This window comes from Dermochelys coriacea, chromosome 3 (genome assembly GCF_009764565.3).
Source record: "Dermochelys coriacea isolate rDerCor1 chromosome 3, rDerCor1.pri.v4, whole genome shotgun sequence".
Classification (NCBI taxonomy): Eukaryota; Metazoa; Chordata; order Testudines; family Dermochelyidae; genus Dermochelys; species Dermochelys coriacea.
Window position 1 is genome coordinate 197470623 of NC_050070.1, and position 20119 is coordinate 197490741.

Consider the following 20119-nt stretch of genomic DNA (forward strand, 5'->3'; position numbering starts at 1 on the left):
AGATCATCTCTAGATGGATAACATCTTGCATCAAGACTGTGTATGAAATCGTGTTGGCTATGCCTCCTCAGCATATGGGCACATTCAACGAGAGCACAGATAACATCAGTGGCGTTCCTTAATAACATTTCCATATTGGACGTTTGTAGGTCAGCCATGTGGTCGTCCATACGTGCACTTTTGGACCCTTATGTGATGACTGCTTCTTCCAGAGCAGATGCTAATGTTGGAAGAGCAGTCCAGCAATCCTTACTCAGGTAGACTCTGAGCTCTGCCTCCAGATGGGGTACTGCTTACTAGTCACCTACTTGGAATACTTCTGCATCTACTCAAAAAAGAAGAAATGGTTACTTACTGTAACTGTGATTCTTCAAGATGTGCTACACATATGTATTCCATGACCCACCCTTCATCCCCTCTGCATCAGAGTCTTCCCATGGACTTTTAGTGCAAAGGAACTGAGGGGAATCGGGGCAGTACTGCCTCATATAGCCAGGGGAGGGGCAACAGGCATGAAGCGTAAGCACTGCCCCTCTGCAGGTACTGCTAGGCAAAAGTCTCTGGCTCCAGCGCACTTGGCATGCACACACTTACTTGGAATGCCCATTTGCATCACATCTTGCAGAACCACAGTTATGCTATCAGGAACTACATTCATTTACTCATTTTACTGTCTGTCCACAGACTATTCTTTTCCTATAGAAAAAACAAATTATAATCCTATAAAGTAAAGAAAGGAATCTACATGATCCCTTAGTGAGCCAGTTATTGTTTAAACTTGATTCATCATAGGCACTTGCATTTCACAAGTGTTGTAAATCCTTAAAATAAACTTACAGAAAACATATAGATATAGCAGAATCTATACACAGAATCTTTTAATAATTTTTTTATAGTTTGGGGTGGGAGAAGTTGGACATCTCAAAACCCTATAACATATCATCAGAAAGTATTTAGTTCTTTTTAACCAAAGTATGTCATGGTTGTATTTGAGTGATTTATAGTTTTAAAAGCAAGTCACAAAGTGAAATTGAACTTTATGGGTGTTTTATAATTCTTATACATCTAATTTCCAAACCCTAGTTTATGACATCCTTAAGATGAGAACTTGATACTTCTGTCCAGTAAGCAGATGTGCACTGACAGATAATCTAATCACATACACTCCTTTGGTAGTGCAGCCATTTTCATAAGATCTAATGATGTTATATCTGCCTATCATAAAGAAGAATCAAGGCCGAAGATAATTAGCATGTGGTTTTTTTAATACATAGGTCAAACAATATAAAACATCGAGTTTTTAATAAAATATTTTTGGGAGTGGGGTGAGAATTATGGTTAGGAATAAATCATAGGTAAAGGACATAGTGACTCTTTTTAAACTCAGTCTTGTTTACTATTTTAAAACAAATTGTTCCATAATCAGGATATGATCAGTTGCATACGTTTTTTTATTGGTTTGTTGAGTCCTTTGAATGTAGTATTTTATCTATTTTCCTTATTTCTGATGCTTTAAGAAGAACTTAAGTGCCAGATCCTCAGCTGTGGCCAACATACTCTTGGGGTGGGTGGGGGATAAGATGGCTGTAAGCTATTTGTTCTGTTCCTTTGATCCTGGGGGCTGATCTGGTTTCTGATGTAATTTAGAGTAGTCTCAGGATTGCACTGTTATCCCTGACTGTCCACTGACCAAGGGAACTGGTCTGGCAAGCCGGGTTTGCTGAGTCTGAGTCATTCTGCTGCTCTCCTCTACTTAATGCCAGGAGACATGTTGCTGTGTGCATCCCAAAGGGGTTTCTGTACACTTTGAGTGAGGTGGTTAAGCAGACCTTTTAGCTTCTGTGTATCACTGAAGCAATGCAAAGCAGACAGCTCAGACCTGAGAAGCAGATCCTTTATTTGAAAACCCAGTTTGTTGATATATATTTCACAACTTGTCATTCTCCTTATTCTGAGAAGGAAAAAATAGTCATGTATCTTTTTTGACTAAATTGCAAAGAGATTAAGTCTTAATATAGTCTTGGTGTAGGTACTTGGACCATGTGATTTGAAAATAGAGGAAATTAGTCGAATGCAAATATATCAGAAATTTAGTTACAGATATGGGCTATGTTTTGGTTTCTATTTTGAGCAATGGTCATGCTACAGTAAGAGTGGTTGCACACAGGAGTGCCAAAAGTGTCATAACAAGTCTCTCATTTTTAATGTGGTCAGCCGGCAATCCAGGGAATTGGGGATACTGCGCTAATGCTTCCCAACAATTAAGAATAAAAACTTTTGGCCCTTGATGTGTCTCCACAAGATGTGCCAAATGCTGATCCTGAAACCCAGCTGAGAGTCCTGTTATCTCTTGTCTGTCTGTTTGCTTTGACCCATTGTATGATGCTGTGTGGCACTGAATGAATTCTTACCTCTCTCTCTTTTAAGATCCTGCTCCAGGAATCTGAACTATTTAAAAGTGGCATGAGAGCACCAGTAACCCATAGGCATGACTGGAACATAAAAATATACTCCTTACCTCTCTTACAGATGTTAAAAAAAAAAAAAAAAAAAAAAAAACCCAACTACTATTGTCTCTCTACTTTTCCTTGTTTCTCTTTAGGAGAAGTAAATGTTTGTGTATTTTATAATATTTTCTGGTACATAGACACTGGTTGAATGTGCTCTTTGGACATCTGAGGGAAATGGCCCTTAGCAGAAAGACTGATGGGGTCTAATCTGAAATTCTGAATTGTAAAGACCTCTCTCCAGTTGAAATGTAGTTTCTTCATTAATATAAACACATTACGCATTAGTTCCTACCACATGTTAAGCCATAACAATAATGTAATTCTTAAAGGTTTAAAAACAATTTTGGTTGGGAGATTGGAACTGGAAGGATGTGGGGTGGTTTAGATGAAGAGAGAGGGTGTTATGATTATTTATAGTAACAAAGCCCCCAATTCTCATTCCCCCAAACAAAAACCTACAAACCTGTCGACTTCAATAAATTGAAATATGTTGATTTTTGTTTGAACAAATAAATAAATAAAAGATAATACAGAAGGTTTTGAATAGATGGACAGTTTTTTTATCCTTGCGTTACTCCTGGGGGAATTCTGAATGAAAAAATTAAAAATTCCGTGCACAATATTTTAAAATTCTGCAGATTTTATTTGTCAAATTAACACTATATCAGTGGTTCCCAAACTTGTTCCACTGCTTGTGCAGGGAAAGCCCCTGGCGGGCCGGGCCAGTTTGTTTACCTGTCACGTCTGCAGGTTCAGCCGAACGCGGTTCCCAGTGGCTGTGGTTCGCTGCTTCAGGCCAATGGGAGCTGCTGGAAGTGGCGCGGGCCGAGGGACGTACTGTCCGCCGCTTCCAGCAGCTCCCGTTGGCCTGGAGCAGCGAACCGCAGCCACTAGGAGCCACGATCGGCCAAACCTGCGGACGCGGCAGGTAAACAAACAGGCCCAGCCCACCAGGGGCTTTCCCTGCACAAGCAGCAGAACAAGTTTGGGAACCACTGCACTATATAATCACGCCGGTTTCAATTATTTTGGTAGTTTATTTCAAAATATTTGTCAGCAAGTATATCTGTAACAATACAGACACAACCAAAAATTGCCCTGGGAGTAGAGAGTTAAAAAAAAAAAAAAAAAAAAAAAAACCCTACGACAACACAGTTCACGTTCGCGTCCACCCCAGCCCCCCGAGCCTAGCCGCAGCCTCTCGCCAGCCCAGATGCTTGCCTCTGTCCAGCCCAGACATTCATACCCCTACCCTTATCCCCCCAGCTGAACCCCCCCCCCCACTCCTCTGGCCCAGACACTCACAGACCCTACCCTCCTAGAGCCCAGGGATCCAGAGGAAAAAAGAGCCTGATGCTGGGTCCCCAGCTTGCACAGAGTTTTTCCTGTGCGCTGCCGCCTCCTTCCTTCAGGGTGTGCTGGGAACTGCAGCTACTCCCTGGTTCCCTCTCCCTCCCCCCCGGCCTTGTTTTCTATTTGTGAGTTGGGCTCTGTTGAGTCCAGCGGTCCCTAGTGGGCAGCCAACAGCTCTGCAGCCCATTTATATGGAGAAAAAAGGAAATTCTGCATGCCCAGCGCTAATTTCTGCACAATTCTGCATTGTGCAGTGGCACAGATTTCTCCCAGGAGTACTATGGGCTCACGTCGTACAACACAATGTTGTTTCAGTTGAATATATATAATCACTATAACCATTTAGGCTACACTACAGAGTTTTGTCAACAAAAGTTATGCCGCTTTAATTAAACCGCTATTGTACGTCCACATGATCCTCCTTGCGTTGGCAGAGCGCATCACACTGAGAAGGTTTTGCAATGCCTTATGGGGCAGGTACAACGTCACATGATGCAGGTTTCTCAATCCCATCGTTCCATGGGAACAGTTGCCAGCCACTTTTTAACTGAAGTGGTATGCGTGGGGGATGGGGGAGGGAGAGACAGAAACAGTGTCTCTTCAGACAGCAGCCTGAGCAACCAATCCTGAGGCAGGGGACCCCCCATGCATCAGCCCCCAGTTCTGCACAGCAGTCCTTCCCCCCTCCCCCGCACTGCAGCAGCAGCCTTCTCTGCCTGCCTGCCTATGGTTCTGTAATTCCCTCTCAGTTCTTCCACAGCCTCCTCAGCGAGCAGGAGCGGCATGCTAGCAGCTCTTTGAGCTCTCGTCGTTGAAGAATGTCGAAGCTTCCCGGAGCTTTGAAAGGAGAGGGGCGCTTGCCTGCGTAGCTAGATGCAAGGCAGCAGAGCTCAAAACAATGAGCAGAGCGGTCACGGCAGGCAATGTGGGATACTGGGGGAGGCCTGTAAGGGCGACATAACAAACAGCAGCATCTACACCAGGGGTAGGCACACTGTGGCCCTGGGGCCACATCCGGCCCTTCCATATGTTTTAATCTGGCCCCTGAGCTCCCGCCAGGGAGCGGGGTCTGGGGCTTGTCTGTTGCAGTGCCCCAGCCGGGGAGCAGGGTCAGGGGCTTGCCCCACTCTGCGCAGCTCCTGGAAGCAGCAGCATGTCTCCCTTCTGGCTCCTATGCATAGGGGCAGCCAGGGGTCTCTGCGCACTGCCCCATCCGCAGGTGCCGCCTCCAGAGCTCCCATTGGCCAGGGTTGCTGCCTGGCTGTGCCTCCGCATAGGAGCCAGAGTGGGGACATGCTCTGGTTCTGGGAGCCGCTTGAGGTAAGCGCCACCCAGAGCCTGCACCCCAATTCCCTCCCGCACCCCTGCCACAGCTCTGATCCCTTCTGAACCACTCGGTCCCATCCCGGAGCACCCTCCTGCACCCCCAACCCCTCATCCTCAGCCGCACCCCAGAGCCCTCATCCCCTCCTGAACCCCAGCCCCCCAATTTTTATCAGCATTCATGGCCCACCATGCAATTTCCATACCCAGATGTGACCCTCGGGCCAAAACGTTTGCCCACCCCTGATCTGCACTGATGCTTTGTCAAGTTAACTTTGCCGCAGAAAGCTTTATGCCTCTCATTGAAGTGGTTTTATTTTGTCGCCGAAATAGGAGAGTTTTGCCACCAAAAGTAGCATGGTAGCGTGTACATCTCTGTTTTGTCAGCAAAAGCTGCCTTTTGCCAACAAAACCGTGTAGTGTAAACAAGGCCTTACTGATGCTGAGAAGACAGTCCAAGTGAGTCTCATTGGGACTTAAAAAGTAAATCGTGAGAACTACTGTTATCAAGGTTGGTATGTGACTGTACGTATTGTATGTAACACTTTTTGGATTATACAGAAAAATTCTACTATATAGCTGCCTTTGGTTAGATACACCACAGAATTTCTATAGTCTTATTTGTCTTCAAATCTAAGGCAATGTAAATTCTACACTTTTTACAGAACACTCTTGCACTGAAACTCCTTTTATTCCACTGTCATTTAAATATTCTTTGATAATATTGATGGTTGTCAAAGCTTTAATTTGTTAGGACGTTCTTTGCCAAATACTGTAGTTTATTTTGTTTGGTACTATATTATTTCTTTTTCTAAACTATAATTTGTATGTAAATTCTCAGTAGAAACAGTATATTATCTACAAAGATGAATAAATGATAAACACCCTCTGTCACTGTTCTAACTTATTGAGAGTAATTTTTGTGGTATTATTTTATAGAGAGATTAAACTAAAGTGTCAGTGTCAGGGAAATGAACTGTTCTTCCTTTCAAGGTAAATATTAACTAGTGGTATACAAAAAAAAAAATCAGACCTCTTCCCCTCTTTTTAGAAATCAAAAACCTCTGAGAGATTCAGCTTTTGACCAAGAACTTTTGTTTTTCAAGTTTAGTTTTCAAATGGAAAAAATTAATGTTTTCAAGAAAGCAGATGTTTTCTGTGAAAAATTTCATTTAGTTGAAAGCCTAATTTTCTATTGGAAAAAGATTTTGGCAAAAAGTTCTTGACCAACTCTAATAATATTTTAAAAGATTGAGATTTGGATTAGTAACAGGAGAGAGAAATTTTTGCTCTAGGTGGCCAGTTCAAGCCAGGTAAATCTGTAAGTAACCAAAAGTTATCTATGGACAGATACCACAGAAAGAGGCCTATGTGAAAGAGTTGATAGTCTTGGTGCAGTTCCTGTTAGATATAAGTACACAGCACAAAAATCACCGTCACAACTGAAACCAACAAACACCTTGTGGGCAGTCGCAGTGGAGAGACCACTAGATATAGTCAGTGCTGGTCAGAATTGGGGCACTTAAGCGTAGGAGCTTATGCAATGTGGTGGCTCTACTTAGATTTCTAGGATTGTCAGTCCAACACGTGACGAATATGGATTTCACTTACTAACATAACAGAAGATTACCTTGTCTTTTTTGCTTTGAGATTGTTTATACGTGGTATAGAAATATTAAAAAATTAAACAGGATATTTTGGTTTTGGAGATCAATTTACTATACAATAAAAAGTCAGATGTTAATAAATTGGAAATAACACTTTCAACTGGGGTTTTAGTATTTTTTCATAGAAATAAGACCTCTAAATAGCCTGTTGGCTTACTCTGGAGTAAGGAACACAGAGTCTCAGGTGGTCATCATTAAAGCGTTGGTCTAGATTATATAGATGTCCTTGGGTAACATCATTATGTATAAAAATGGAATATGACAGCTAAATTAAATGTTTTTAAAATCTATATTATAAACTTGTATTTGTCTCAGTGCTATTGCTTTTTAAAATAAAAGTGAAATTACAAAGCTTTTCAAACTTAACTCTTTCCACTAAAGAGATGGAGAACTTAATGGTACCAGAAATCACATAATTAATATCTTTATTCATTACAAATACTTTTGCCACTTTTGGACACAAACATTGCAAAACGTTAATCTTGAGTTGCAAAAATATTTTAATTTTTGACACAACTTTGGAAAATACAAGATTGTTAAATTGCAGATCCTATTAGCTCTTAGTCAAAGGAATGCACTCTCATCGTAGAGTTATCTGTAAAGATGTCTGTAATCTCCAGCACCTTACTGTCCAGACCATGAACATTTGTCATATTTGACTTTTCTGTTAGTCAGATGCGGCTTAAAAGATATGATAGGAAACTGTTTTGACAATGAATTAAAGTGTTGTCTGTATCTTATTGAATGATAAAACGCCTTAGGATTTAAAATATTTGTAGGATTGCCCAGATTCTCTCAAGCTTTGCATGATGTCTGCTAATAGGTCTGCTATTTAAAACAAACAAACAAAAAACAAGGTCAATTTCTGGTTGTAAAGTCCTAATTCATTTATTTATATTTTCGAGTAAGATCAAAACATAAACTTTAATGCAGGAATCGGCAACCTTTGGCATGCAGCCCATCAGGGAAATCCACTGATGGGCCAGACGGTTTGTTTACCTGCAGCATCCACAGGTTCGACCAATTACAGCTTCCACTGGCCGCGGTTTGCCATTCCAGGCCAATGGGGGCTGTGGGAAGCGGTGTGGGCCGAGTGATTTGCTGGCCGCTGCTTCCCGCAGCCCCCATTGGCCTGGAACAGTGAACCACGGCCAGTGGGAGCTGCGATCAGCTGAACCTGCGGATGCTGCAGGTAAACAAACCGTTCCAGTCCGTCAGCGGATTTCCCTGACAGGCCGCATGCCAAAGGTTGTCGATCCCTGGTTTAATGCTACCTTTTTAGCTTTTTACTTCTAAGCTGCAAATGTCTTCAAATATTAAACAACAATTGAAATGGCTTTATCACAATTTTTTCATGGATATCTAAAAGAAATGTGAGGGTTTATTAATAAGATGATTACCATTTTTCTTTCAAAGAATCCTTCATGTTTCTAAATAACCTTTGCCTCCTGTATGCTCTTCTCTACTTCTCTGTCCAAGAGCATTTTCTTATTTCTAGCCAACTGAAGTATTTTCCATGTAGTGATTCTGGTCTTCCTTTGTTCTTCTTATTTGATATCTACTTGATAGCGGATGGTCTGTCGCTCTCTGGGAGCAAATCCAGATGACCTAAAGGACCCAATTAAAATTAGCATTCCACGCTATGTCCTTTGTGGGCAGGGAAAAGATGAGCACTATGAGTTTGAGATAAAGGTAAGTGTTTTTCACTTAGCTTTCTTTAATGTTTGGATTTCTTGCACTCATGCTGCTTTGTTATAGCATTACTGAGTGACAGGAAAATGTAAAAATGCCCAAGATTCACAAGCAAGTGGTTATGAGATTGCTCTACCCAGCCATCAAAGTTCAAAAGGTGGAAAACATTCTTGCATTGTGAAATGCAGTTGATAATAAAGTGTGTGGCTATGACTGAGTTGACTGCTGGTCACAATGATGTCACAAGCAGTACAGAAGCCAAGAGAAGTAGACAACAACCTGAAAGAAAACTGCCAGTTTAAAAAATGTTACACATTAGAAATCTGCATAATTACCCCAAGGAAATGTATTGTGTTGGCTGCCGAAGGTCTTTCCAACAGAAAACATTCTGGATTTCAGAGATGAATATTAGCAGGATAGATATGATAACTCTACTGTAAATGTGCAAAACAAGCCTTTTAAACGCAAGGTGAGTGTCTTGTCTTGGGCAAGATGTCATCCTTGGTAAAAGAGGCTCAAATATGTAATCTTAACTGTCACTGATATCTCATTGTCAGGGACAAAGGAGCATTGTAAATATTTTTTTTGAAGGTTGTCACTTACGTTTTTTCTATTAAAAATCCCCATTGTCACAAACTTTCTGACTCAACAGCATACTTTACTGGATACTATGGGGATGTCTGCATACAGCTTCTAATGGATCATATGCACAACTACAAAACTTCAGTGGTCAGACTCTTGATCTCACTACTCCAGTGTAAATTTGGGGTTACTACATTGAACTGACAGTAGGGTAGCTGAGATTAGAATATAACTCAAGCTAAATTTTAACATAATACTGGTTTTATCACAAAAATCACGGTACAATTTGATATAAAATTATTAGACATATGAAGTTATTAAACTTATGTTTTCCTCTAATAACAAACATAGCATTAAGCTATAGATGTTTTCTGAGGTTCCATCTGCTCCCTGGTCTCCCCATGTTACTCCTCTCCTTCCACCCTTCATTTTCTCCATGTCCAAACTCTGTTAGTTTCTCCTATTCCCATCTCCTTCCCCCTCAATGTTATCTCTTCCATCCTAGTTTCTCCCTGAGATTTTTCATGTTCAACCTTGCTGGGTAAATACAGGTACACTGCCTTTCCTTCCTAAACCAGGTATCGAGATGGTCTCTCTTCAAAGCAAAACATGAAAAGCTGAATGGAAACATTCTTGGTGAAGGTAGAGCATGCACAACCTTGTATGATTGACACATCTCTGCAGACTGAAGATATCAATTTGGTTGGGGTCAGAGATGAGAGGATTGACAGCCTTTAGCTGCTATGTGTCAAACTTGCTGATCTAGTTTTTCATTAGCTACTGCAGGTTAAAGGGCTTTCACTACAACATGCAGATAATTTCTGAGCTGTGCTCATATTCTGCCAGCTGAAAAATTGGTACCTGATCCATCAGGTTAGGTCAAAGGTGGTCAGACCTGCTGCTGGCCACATCATTTCCTTGTGTACCATTGGCTATGAAACTGAAGTGCCTTAACCACATCAGCTCAATAAGCCATTGGCTTCGGGGAAATTTTTGACTTCATGATACCAAATCATCCCACTCCCTCTACCTTTTCAAGAATCCCTCTTGCAAGTAACTACTAAGGAACAAGTTGCAGCTTTTCCACAGGTCAGAACAATAGAAGAGGGTGACATAGCAGTGTCAGGGAATGGGAGTCTACTATTGTTATACTTGTATGCCTTTATCATCTTAATTACAGTAATAAACATAATACCTAATAGCTCATAGGAGGCAACTCCGAAATTGGTTGGGGCTCTTCAGAGGTTAGTACCTGGGATATCCCTTATAATCCATCATCCTTTCTTTATTCAAGGCAGTTAACTCTCTCTGCTGTCTTCACAAGTCGTTTCTCTTTTATAGTCTATTCTCTCCTTGGAGGCCAGGCCGTGCTGTTGCCCCAGCTGCTTTCTCTGTGGTGACTATTAGGCTCCAAGCCCCACCCCATAGTCCTTGTTATATAAGCCTCCAACTGCCACTCCACCAGGGACTTAGAAGGCTGCTACTTCTCTGCTCCTGGGTTCCCTCTCTCTATTCAGCAATCTGGTTGCAGGGCCCCCGACTCTACTCCCCTCTGATTAGGCCCCAACTGGAGTATTGTGTCCAATTCTGGGCATCACATTTCAGGAAAGATGTGGACAACTTGGAGAGAGTCAACAAACTGCTCAAGCTTTTATTGCTCTTTTCCTACCACAAAACTGACTTTCCTGCACCTTACAGCCCTCAAACTCTGACTTGGATACAAGTTGAACTATCAGAGAACTTCTAAAGATAAGCAAGCTGCATCTGTGAATCTTTGAGAGAGTCCAGAGAAGAGCAACAAAAATTATTAAAAGTCTAGAAAACATGATCTATGAGGGAAGTTTGAAAAAATTGAGTTTGTTTAGTCTGGGAAAGAGAAGACTGAGAGGGGACAACAGTTTTCAAGTATGTAAAAGGTTGTTACAAGGAGGAGAAATAAAAATGGTTTTCCTTAACCTCTGAGGATAGGACAAGAAGCAATGGGCTTAAATTGCAGCAATAGAGATTTAGATTGGACATTAGGAAAAATTTCCTAACTGTTGAGGTGGTTAAGCACTGGAATAAATTGCCTAGGGAGGTTGTGGAATCTCCATCATTGGAGATTTTTAAGAGCAGGTTAGACAAACACTTGTCAGGTATGGTCTAAATAATTAGTCCTGCCATGGATGCAGGGGACTGGACTAGATGACCTCTCGAGGTCCCTTCCAGATCTATGATTCATGGAAGCATAATTACAAGACTGTCTTCCATAAAGATATCATATTGACTGACAGATTCCTACTCTTGAAGACCAAAATCCCTGAGGGTATAATGAGACCAAACATATCTAATTCAGAGGAGCGGGGGAGAAATTACGAGCAAGATGCCTTGTGCTTTAGGGAATAAGCCAACCATTAAGAAACAGGAGTTAGGAAGAAATTTCCTCAGTGAGATGGTTACTTCAGATCTGTCCACTACACAGGTTCTTGCATCTTCCTTTAAAGCATCTGATGCTGATCATTGCTAGAGATAGCATATTAGATGAGATGGCGCACTGATATGATTCATTATGTCAGTTCCTGTGCTTCTGTGTTCTATTCTGGTCTTATGACTACTCAGCATCTCTATTTGGAAGTTCAGAATGGTGACCTTAGTCTCAATTGTAGCATTTTAAATTCACAGGATTGACTTGGTGCTCTACTTCAGTCACTTACTTACACGTATCTGCCAGGTCATCTCTCGGGAACTACCTTCATATCTTCTTTGGAGGGGTTTGTTACCAGTGCAAAGCTCTATCATTTTGGCCAGGGTATTAAGCAAGCCCTAGCTATGGTGGAAGTTGACTTGGGAAAGAGAGAAATTCACATCTTCCTCTACCTTGATAGTTGACTAATAAAGGGGGGGACAACCTGCATTCCAAATGGCTTGCTCTTGGTTTAATTTCTGAGACCAAAAGATAGACCAAGGTGATTCACTTTCACTCCTGAAAACACACTGCATTTGACTCGACTATAGATTCAAAAGCGGCAAGAGTTTACTGCCTTGTAGAAGGTTTCAAGAATGCTTAATTATCCTGTCAATATGGTCTGAACCTCAAAACGTAGATTATGGGTTCCTGAGCCTACTGATAACTCTGTTTGCTAGATTAAGAATGAGGCCTCTTCACCAAAGTTGTTTTCTTTAGGCAGATATATCATTTTTTAATCCAGATTGACTGCCTCTCAAGTGGTGTCCCTGAAAGCCTATTCTCCATCAGGTGAAGTTAGGTTGATGCTTAGTTACTTCCTTAATAGAATGAAAACATTCTGTAAAGTCCCAAGGTTGTTAATAGTTTAGGGTTACTATAGGATAGGATTTGGGAGAGGTAATTTTCTCTCAACCTTTTCTAGATAGACTTTTCTACATACATAGATGATGTAATGCTTCCCTTTAGTCTTAAAATCTATAAATCTGTTAAGGAAAGGAAGGTTCTATCCTGTTTATTTCATGGATGCCCCTCTTGGCCAGGGAAGATTACCAGCTGCTGAAATAACTCGTTACCTGAGGGTCTTTTCTTTCTCCCAAATTTAGATCTAAGTTTCTCTTTTATCAGAGTGAGATTTTTTTTCCTAGTCCTACTTCTGCTGTTAGTCTCCCAACAAACTGCTCAAGCTTTTATTGCTCTTTTCCTGCCACAAAACTGACTTTCCTGCACCTTACAGCCCTCAAACTCTGACTCGGATACAAGTTGAACTATCAGAGAACTTCTAAAGATAAGCAAGCCGCATCTGTGAACCTTTGGGAACATACATTTTTATCAGCAGATACTTAAATTAGTATGTGGCCAACATCCTAGATATTACCATAATTTGAAGAAATAGAATCAAGAAATGAGGGTGAAAAAATGTCTTCTGCTGGCACAAAATAGATAAATTCCTTCTCTGGTATCACAAAGAAGAGTGAGCAAATCAGGGGATCTTGGCAGCACCTTTTAGTCTAAATATTCATAACTCCTTCAATCTAGTAGGCAGTCCTAGATTCACTTCTAGCTAAACTGTAGTACATCATCAGGACAAAACTTATTTTCTAGTGCAGGTTGGCTTAGCACCTTGTCCATCCATAGGTGAGTCTTAGTGTTTTGGAGTGGGCCATTTAAATAGTCCCTCCACTCTCATAGTTAGCTAACTCTAGTCCATCATGATGAAACCATTGCGCACAAGATCTACCTTATGATTTTCAGAGATCCTGGACTTGAATTGATTTTTTTTCTATAAAACAGAGAATCCTTAGGCCAACACCAGTCTCTTCTGCAGCAGGAGAGGTGAAGTCCAGCCACTTATGCTTGTGTTTAGTGGTAGTTGCTAATATTAATATCTTTCCTACACAGTGCCAATGGATAGTTTTCCATATAAACTCCCATCTGTCAGGCAGTTTTGTATGCATTCCCTAGAGAATCCAAAATAGCCAGTCATTTTAACATAAGTGAAGGTAGTTGATTATTTAAATGACTTGACTAAAGCCTTAGAGCATGTCTGTATTTGGACTGGGATTGGAATGCAAGAATCACTTGCTCTCAATCCGTGCTTGCTCTCATGTTATTGTGCTGTCCATAGTTTGTGTCCAGAAGCCACAATGGATGTTCAGCAGGGAAGCCCACTCTAGAGGCAGGCAATTGGCCTGCATCCAGGAGGAAGTTTGTGGTGGATATAAAGCCACTAATAGCTGCCAGATATGACGATTCATCCACAGACTCAGAGTGTACTGGATTCCCTCAAAATTTTGACTCCTCCAGGCGTAGATTTCACTGACTCCAAAAGACAACTCTAAAGATTAGTATGAGGCAGAAAGAGATCATTAACCTCTGTTTTTTAGAGAAAATATCTCTCAGCCTCCTAAATCCAATAAATTTTTTTTAAAATCCTCAGTTCACCTTTAAATTCTTTGCTCAATATTTTAGTCAAAAATGTTTCCAAGAAACATTCAGATCTGTGTAAATCTAGTTATAATTTAGGACCATTGAATTTTAGATCTTCAGATACCAAGTTCATAGATCATGGCAGAAACAAAAATGTAAATAAGGTTTTCAGCTTTCCCCATCACTGGATCAAAAACGTACTGACTTGAAGGCCAAACGAGTCACCTGTCCCACCATAGTAAAGTCCTATTTGACAAGTGTCATAGTTAATGTCATTGGTGGAGATGGAATTTTTCTCCAAGGAAAAGATCTGCAGAGTAGCCATTTGGAACTTCCTCACACTCCTTCACTTGCTGTACCATTTGGACCTCTTGGCTGATGCTGCTTGTAGACTTAAAGTCCTGATTATGCTCTGGGAAAAGTATTGTAAAATTGCATCAAACTTAATTCTGCAGATGATAAATGAGCCAGAGAAGAATTCAGCTCACTCACCTATAACTGATCCGGTTCTGCAGTGCTGGATATGGTTCTGCTATGCTAACAGGAGTAAAATTAGTATAACTTAATTTTGTGAATAGAGCTTGCAGAAGTAATTTTCAAGGAGCACATCTGGTGAGCTGAGGAACTGTTCATTTTCACAGTGACAATAACTGCACTATAATTTCACAAAAATAATTCAGTAGGCTACGCTTTCTCCTATCTTTTTATCTCCCTTTCTGTTGGCTTCGTGATAGGACACATTTTTTAATTACTTTTTTCACTGTGTTTGTGTCTTAAAAAAAAAAAAAGACCACGACTACCGTTTTCTTTTGAGTGCCTCGATAGGAAATCAACATAAAATGTTGATTAGACTGTTTACCCTCTGTCACCAAGCAGAAGAAAAGTTCAGCAGTCCACATTGTCATATTCTCTTTCCATAAACCTAATTTTCAGGTAGGAAATAATCCTGTTTAATCTAGAGCAGAACTAAAACTACAGTTTTAGACTATTCAATTAAATATTAATTTATTAGTTTTTGTAATAAAGTCAAAAATACATTTAACTTGTTAGACTATAAGGGTTCCAAAAATAGCTGCTGTTTTCCACATAAATCCATATTTAGTATTGCACTGAATGTCACAATGTTGTTAAAAATGTGTTTAAAATGTTATGGAAAAAATACATTATCCTCGTATACAGATACTAACACTTATAATATAAAATTGTTTTAAAATAAACTGTGGCAGAATATACCATAAAATTTAAAAAAGCATCATTCTGAGTTAGGAACTAAATTCTATTCTGCAGGTCAGCCTTTTGAGAGTTTCACCCATAGCCTCTGTATATGGACTAACAATCCCTATGTTTCAGATATAAAATTTGATTTTTGAACTGCAGCAGCACAAAAATGACCTGCTCAGTCCAGCCCAAATTAACTTTACGTGCTACTGCTCTAGGGAAGTTCTGCAGATTTTCTTGGCTGTGCAGCCACAGAAACTATGCTCTCACTAGAGCAGTCCAGCTCCCATAAAAGTAAATTACTTCTTTTGACTACATTGGTTGGAACAGGCCCTCTGTAGTGGCTATAGAAAGTTACTTTAGGTTTTCCACAACCATCCTTTCTTTTTGTGTGTATTCTGAGTCTGCCCTGTCCTACATCCAGTAGGATTATGGGGTTTTTGGGAATATTAGGATCTTGCCAAACGTTGAAATTGAGCCACTTAAAAATCTCAGTATTGAGGGTGTGGAGAGAGTATCATTGCCTGGGTGACAGAACACCAGCTAACCAAGGAAGAATTTTAAAATAGCAATGGTTTGAAGTTTTTTACTTTCTCTGGCTGCTGGATTGACCCTAGAGAAAGGGTCCATATGACTTAGAGAACCCCCCTGACCCAACCCACCAAAGGACCGTTGGAGGTAATGCCTTCATTTTTAAAATAACCTTGGAACGTAGCTTCTCAATACTGCCTTCTACTTACCTCAACCCAGTCTAGCATCTAGCAATATAGATAAGAGTCATTAAGCTTTGGTAAAGTCTCACAGGATGGAGGTGCGAAATAATAATTGGGATTTGGAGTTCTCTTGAGGTAGTTTGATTTGAGTAATTCTTTGCTTTCCTGGAACTTATGCAGTTCTCAGATGCAGAGCAAGATACGTTGACAGGCATTTTTGGCACATTGACGTCAGTGCTGTTCCACAAGTGTGTGGTCCGGAGGGTCATGAATGTTTTGGGCCTGCTAAGACATTATTTTTTTTTCACTGAAACTTACAAAAAGGGCAAAAGTCATTTCTGGACTGAGATCTTGTAAGCTTAAGAGTATCAGCCCAGAGTGAAATTTTACTGTTCATTTATAATCCCTGAAATATATAATTAAAACAAACAATGAAATGACCAATTATAAACTATTTTGTCTAAAAGATTAATATTCTTCAGTACAGCAAACTGTTCATTCACTCTTTACAGTTTGAAATAAATATATACTGTAAATGCATTCAGGTGATTCTTAAATCCTTGAGACATTGTATTAAAAAAATTGAGATGCAATTGGGTATGAACTGTTTATAAGGAAATGCAATGTGTTATGCAGAAATTTGTATTATGTTTAAGTAGCATTTGATCATATTTATGATCAATTTTTTTATAAAAAAAAATAATTTTCAAAGAAGGGAATGGTAATGAATTTGCTTATCAAGGACTTAAAGTAGTAGAAAACTCACATTCTCAACTATGTTAAAAAGAACTGAATATCTTGAGATCAATTTGTTACATACCCTTATTTTTTCTAGTTCCTATGTTATTCAATGCACATTTATTTTTCCTTTCACAAAATGTTGTCAATATGTAATTCCACTGTTGTATGCACATCAAGAGGGAATGAAAAGGTCACCATTTATATGGTATTAATGAGTTAGTTGTGACCAAATAAGGAACTCGTACACCAGCTCCTTCTGGTTTTGCTGTTCCAAGTTCTTTTCCCCCTCCCCTATTATTCAATCTTGTCTGCTTTTCTCCAGTGCTGTAACTACACTGTATGATCAATAGTGAACAGTAGTTATTTTAGATTTACTTTGGGGTTAAAAGCCAAACCCAGTTCTTTCTGGAATTAAATTTTGTTGACGCATTTATCTTTGCCCTCCATGCATAATATCAGAAGTTCAAGTGCTATACCTCTTGTAACCAGGTTAATATATTTAATTTAATACCAGGTATGTATATATGTTAAGACTTTTTGGAGTTGCAATCATTTCTACTAATTTCAGAGAATGAAAAACTAACTTTGTCAAAGAATTTCTCAGTTGAAGCAAGGAGTTTGGGTATTCCCAATCACTTAGGATAGATTGTGCCACCCTTAGTGACTCTGATAAGTACCTACTCAAGGAATAATCCTGTTGGCGTATGTGAAACTACTCTTATGAGTAAGGTGCACACCCATGTGAGTAAGGGTGCATATATTGCATTTTGAAGAAATATTTTCAATTGAAACCTAGAAAATTACAGGACTGTTACAATGTACCTTTTACAAATGTTAAATGCACTCTCATGCAATAATTTACAGTGTGAATGTGCTTAATACATGTTTCAGAGTAGCAGCCGTGTTAGTCTGTATTCGCAAAAAGAAAAGGAGTACTTGTGGCACCTTAGAGACTAACAAATTTATTAGAGCATAAGCTTTCGTGAGCTACAGCTCGGATGCATCCGATGAAGTGAGCTGTAGCTCACGAAAGCTTATGCTCAAATAAATTTGTTAGTCTCTAAGGTGCCACAAGTACTCCTTTTCTTTTTGCTTAATACACATATGTATAGGGACACAAAACCAGTGCTGTGTGCTACGGTGTAATGGATTATCCCATTCATTATTTTAAATAATAATGTTGGTATCTAATGGCATCATAATTACTCAGTGAAAGGTTTTGAGAGAGTATTTTCACATGCATACAGATTTGTGAAGCCACTCTGGAATATGCAATAAAAGTGTGCAGTCTCTGTCACTGAATAAATATGGCTAAAGATTTCTTGTCTGTGAAATCAAGCAAATAATTTTGTCAAAAGCCAGTTGTGCTTTCCCCCCAATACATTCTGCCACTGTAACAGAAAAATTAAGTAAACTTATCAAAATATGTAGTGTTACATATGGGAACTAATGTTGCCTGCTTTATATAGCAACTCTGTTTGCTGCATTCTTTTTAATGACAAACTGTTTTTTGTTGTTTTTGTTTTCTGGTGAATAGATAACAGTCCTGGATGAGACCTGGACAGTATTCAGGCGGTACAGTCGTTTTCGAGAAATGCATAAAACTTTAAAGTTAAAATACCCAGAGGTAAGTCACTCAGAAGCTTCTTTTGAGGGATAGAGTGGAAGTGAGGCTTGAAAAGAAAGATGCTTTCAAAAGATACATGCTGTCTAAGATCCTTATTCTCAGATCTGTGCTCCTTGCATAGGACTTACAGGCTCCTGCAGTAGTTTGAAGTTCCAAAGTCACTGGGTCCAGCAAGATAATCATTGCATTGTCAACAAACCGTGTTGCCTTTAACCATTAATTTCTTTCTTAGGGCTGACTGGACTTGGTCCCTGAAGCTGACTGCAACATACCTGTTGTCTCACTGAGTCATCTTGACAACTTCTTCTGTTCCTTAGTTATCCTTTTATAATAGTTCCTTGCAGGTTGCTATAAAATATAAGATTGTTCCGTCTGGACACCTCAGAGGTTTTGAGTATTGAGCCTTTGTTGAGGGGTAATGCCTTAGTTCACCGTAGTGTGCGTTATAACATTCTAGTCTTCACTCTTAACATTTGATTTTTGAATTTTTTTACCACCCCATTACCCCCTCTTCCTTGGATGTCATAGAAAAAACATCCGAGCAGCTTCAAGAAGTATCCTTGTGTGAGGCACATGACAGTCAAACATGCCTGGTTTATTTAGAGTGACCATGCAATAGAAATTACTGTGGGCTTGCTAGGCCCTGAGATGTTCTCCTTCCCTCCCCTGGCATTTCCTATAAATAGAAGAACCTAAGCAATTTGGAAGGGCCTGAGGTCAAAAGTCTAAAATAGACCTGGAGAGAAATACAAATTTTCCATTTTGCAGGAATTTCCATAATTTAAAAAAAAAATTGTTCCTCCCTCACCCAATTGAAATTTCCCAAAAATGTAATTCCTAAAACCCAACACTGTTTCTAGTTTTGACTCATTTTATACTACACTGTATAATATAGAATTAAAATAGTTGAAGTGAAAATTCATTTCAAAACAAAGTCAAAATATTCCTGTTTAACCTTATCAGAATGCTATTTTTCAATTTCTAAATGAAATTTTGTTGAGCTTGAAAAGTTTAGCAGAAATATCACTTTTGACAAATCAGAATTTTCCAACAAAAAAAAGTTCCATCCAAAATTTTCCAAACCGCTCTACTCTCAACTCGTATACCTGATTTTATGCATTGACTTCAATGTCAGCCATGTCTATGTGAGTGCAAGTTTGATGTGATAGGTCTCAGAGTTGATACACCATAGCCCTCACAGAATCCAACTTCATACGATATTAGCATTACAGTCTGCTTCAAAGTTATTTCTGGCTGCCATTTACCTGTAGGAAAACACAACAATATCACAGATAAGCTCTTCTGAGAGAGACAATTGTTGATCTTTTGATCAGGGGATAGTAGGTGAGATATTTACTATTCCTGTGAATGCCAAGAGTGCAAATCACCATATAAAGACTCAATTAAAGATGGATGCTTATTAAAAATATATTATGAAAGTTCACATATGACTTTCTTTGGTATTTCTGGTAGCAAAGGTTCTGAACAAACTCAGGTGAGGAAGCTGTTTGGACAATCTAACGACATCCTGTTGCCTGATACAAATACGGTTGTCAGCCCTGTTATTGATAGCAGTGTCAGGTTCCATTAGACTGAGTCCTGTCATATCTCATTTCACCACACCAAACCAGATTCCTCATCTAGATCCCAGCCTGGGATCCCCCATTGTCCCGGCATAGCTCATGAGAGAACAGCGGTGCAAGGTTTGGTGTGATAGGTCCTCTTAGTTGCTCAGAATATCTACCTATGCAGAGTTGTCTGCATGCATCTCCCGCCTTCCTCAAAAAACAAACCCCATGCTTGAATAGTTATCTGAGTCT

At 39.7% G+C, this 20119-nt stretch overlaps 1 protein-coding gene across 3 annotated transcripts in view; it reads left to right on the forward strand.

Moving 5' to 3' along the window:
- KIF16B (kinesin family member 16B) overlaps nucleotides 1-20119 on the forward strand; it is a 285774-nt gene that overhangs the window by 159895 nt on the left and 105760 nt on the right. For all 3 annotated transcript variants that reach the window (XM_038396918.2, XM_043512060.1, XM_038396916.2), the window contains 2 exons: nucleotides 8423-8545; nucleotides 18210-18299. In XM_038396918.2, coding sequence (XP_038252846.1) covers nucleotides 8423-8545; nucleotides 18210-18299 — 213 coding nt within the window. The remainder of the gene's footprint in view (nucleotides 1-8422; nucleotides 8546-18209; nucleotides 18300-20119) is intronic.